We start from the raw sequence: 2,365 nt of genomic DNA on the forward strand, positions 1-2,365 counted from the left end.
TGCCGCCCTGACGCATGCAAAACTATAAGACGTCGTTCTATACAGCCTTTGCTTTGAATTCCTTAATATAATTTCATTAAATCTTAATGACTTGTTCTAACCGCGTTGGAGTTGATCAATCAATTAGATCAACTGTAAATAGCCAAAAGTAAAGTGTTGGTTCGATTCCATCATTCTTCCCATTTTTCTTTTTATTATATATAAATTTTTGAAAAAAATCAGAAACGCGTCGAAGCATTAGCCATCAGCAACTCTATTTAAAAAATTATTTTGTCCTCCGCTGATTATTTTGAATAAGAAAAAGGGATTAGCTGTCTTAAAACGTGTTCGGACAATTGCCGTCTACCTTCCTTTCTCCCATTGCTTTCCTCCTCTATTTAAGCTTCCTCTCCTCCCTCTTATTGCTCAACAAACAAAAGAAGAACAAAGAAGGAGAACAAGGAAAAAAAAAACAAGAAGCAGCAGAGTCCAATGGCTTCTCAGATGATCCCAATAGCACTTATTCTCTCCCTCTCCCTCTCCCTCCTCCCTTCTTCTCTTGGTAAGTCATTCAAACTACTCTATATATCATTAACCAAAACGGCTGGCTAATTATATGGTAGTTAACAACAAATGTTATTGTTGATGCAGCTGTGGTTATTTGTGAGGAGTTGCCCTTAGATCTATGTGCTTTCTCGATATCAACGGCGGGACATCGATGCATTCTGGAGAGCTATCGGGCAAAAGATGGCGGAGAGCAGACAAAGAATCAGTGCAAGACGTCGGATGTAGTGGTGGAGAGGGTTTCGGATTGGATAGAGACTGATGAATGTGTGAGGGCTTGCGGTGTCGATCGAACTGCCAAAGGAATCTCTTCTGATGCCCTCCTTGATTCACAATTCACTGGAAAGCTCTGCTCATCGACTTGCCATGAGAGCTGTCCCAATATTGTAGACCTTTACTTCAACCTTGCAGCAGCTGAAGGTAAGCTACTAGCTAGCTAAACTATACAATTCTTAACATAGTGAAATATATTGATATGCCAAAGTAACGTTCTTATTCTTTGAACAGGTGTTTTCCTTCCAGATCTCTGCCATGCTCGTCGATCAAGCCCGCACAGATCGATGGTGGAGCTGCTGAGCTCTGGGGCTGCCTCTGGTCCAGTTGCAGCAGCCAGTGCGATCGCCGATGAAGTCGCTCCTCCTCCTTCAGCATAATCAATTGGTTCTCTGCATATAGATACATACTTATAGCAGCTTTGTTTGGAGTGTAAAGAAATGTAAGGAGATTGAAGAGCACAAAAGAAGGAACCATACATATTTCTTGCATCTATAGATTCACATGTATTTTATATAAATTCTTTTTACCATGTAACTAGTGATTCAAAAGGGTTTATTTGGATTCTATTTTCTCTAATATTTCGTAGAATTTGAGTGTCTATTAATGCATTCTTCCACAGTGCATTAATTTTGTACAACATATTACATTATATTTAAATTTCCTTCTTATAATAGATATTATTCATTATGATATTTGAATTGAATTTTATTTCATGCAAGAATATTGATGGGAATTTCTTATCACTATATGAAGCTCTCGAGCACACATGTATGAGATATATTTAGAGCAATTCATAAAGACAAGATTTTTTATATTTCGTAGAATTTGAGTGTCTATTAATGCATTCTTCCACAGAGCATTAATTTTGTACAACAGATTATATTATATTTTCCGTACGTATTATAATAGATATTATTCATTATGATATTTGAATTGAATTTTATTTCGTGCTAGAATATTCATGGGATTTCTTATCACTGTTTGAAGCTCTCGAGCACACATGTGTGAGATATATTTAGAGCAATTCATAAAAGACTTGACCCAATTGAAATGACTCCACTAGTCCGGATCATATGTTTCACTCTCTCATAATTGTAAAAGTCTTTGATGCAACATAATATGCATGAACAATAGAAGATAACTTATAAGGTGGAAATAGAATGAGCCTTGAAGCCTGGGAGTTCGTCTTAAGAAGTCCATTGATTGTTTGCTGTTTTAAGCATATATTGGTGGGGAGGCTAAATTTCAAGAAGACCAAATCAAAATTTCATACTTATGTTGGGTGATGCAATTATTTGTGTCAACTAGTGTAAGTGTTAGCATTAATAGTGAGCAACGATATTGGTGGTGTTGGTGTTATTAACGGGCCAGTAACGACCTTATTGGTTTTAGCGAATAATTTCTATCGAAGTCGATAGGCATTGGCATTGATTACATTAAACATTAATGTCAAGAAAGGGTATTCTTCGGATGGTGGATGCTAGAATTGATATATGACGATTAGGTGAAAGTGGACAATGACGTTGGGATATGATAGTCTAAAAAT

The 2,365-nt window shown here is 36.7% G+C and overlaps 1 protein-coding gene across 1 annotated transcript; it reads left to right on the top strand.

Annotated features, from left to right (window-relative positions):
- Positions 1-409: 409 nt before the first annotated feature.
- On the top strand, positions 410-1,385 carry LOC110097473. The gene is made up of 3 exons (XM_020823848.2): positions 410-541; positions 631-963; positions 1,051-1,385. The coding sequence occupies exons 1-3, from the start codon at positions 472-474 to the stop codon at positions 1,194-1,196; spliced, it is 549 nt and encodes a 182-aa protein (XP_020679507.1). The 5' UTR covers positions 410-471; the 3' UTR covers positions 1,197-1,385.
- The last annotated feature ends 980 nt before the right edge of the window (positions 1,386-2,365 follow it).

This window comes from Dendrobium catenatum, unplaced genomic scaffold (genome assembly GCF_001605985.2).
Source record: "Dendrobium catenatum unplaced genomic scaffold, ASM160598v2 fragScaff_scaffold_231, whole genome shotgun sequence".
Taxonomy (NCBI): domain Eukaryota; kingdom Viridiplantae; phylum Streptophyta; class Magnoliopsida; order Asparagales; family Orchidaceae; genus Dendrobium; species Dendrobium catenatum.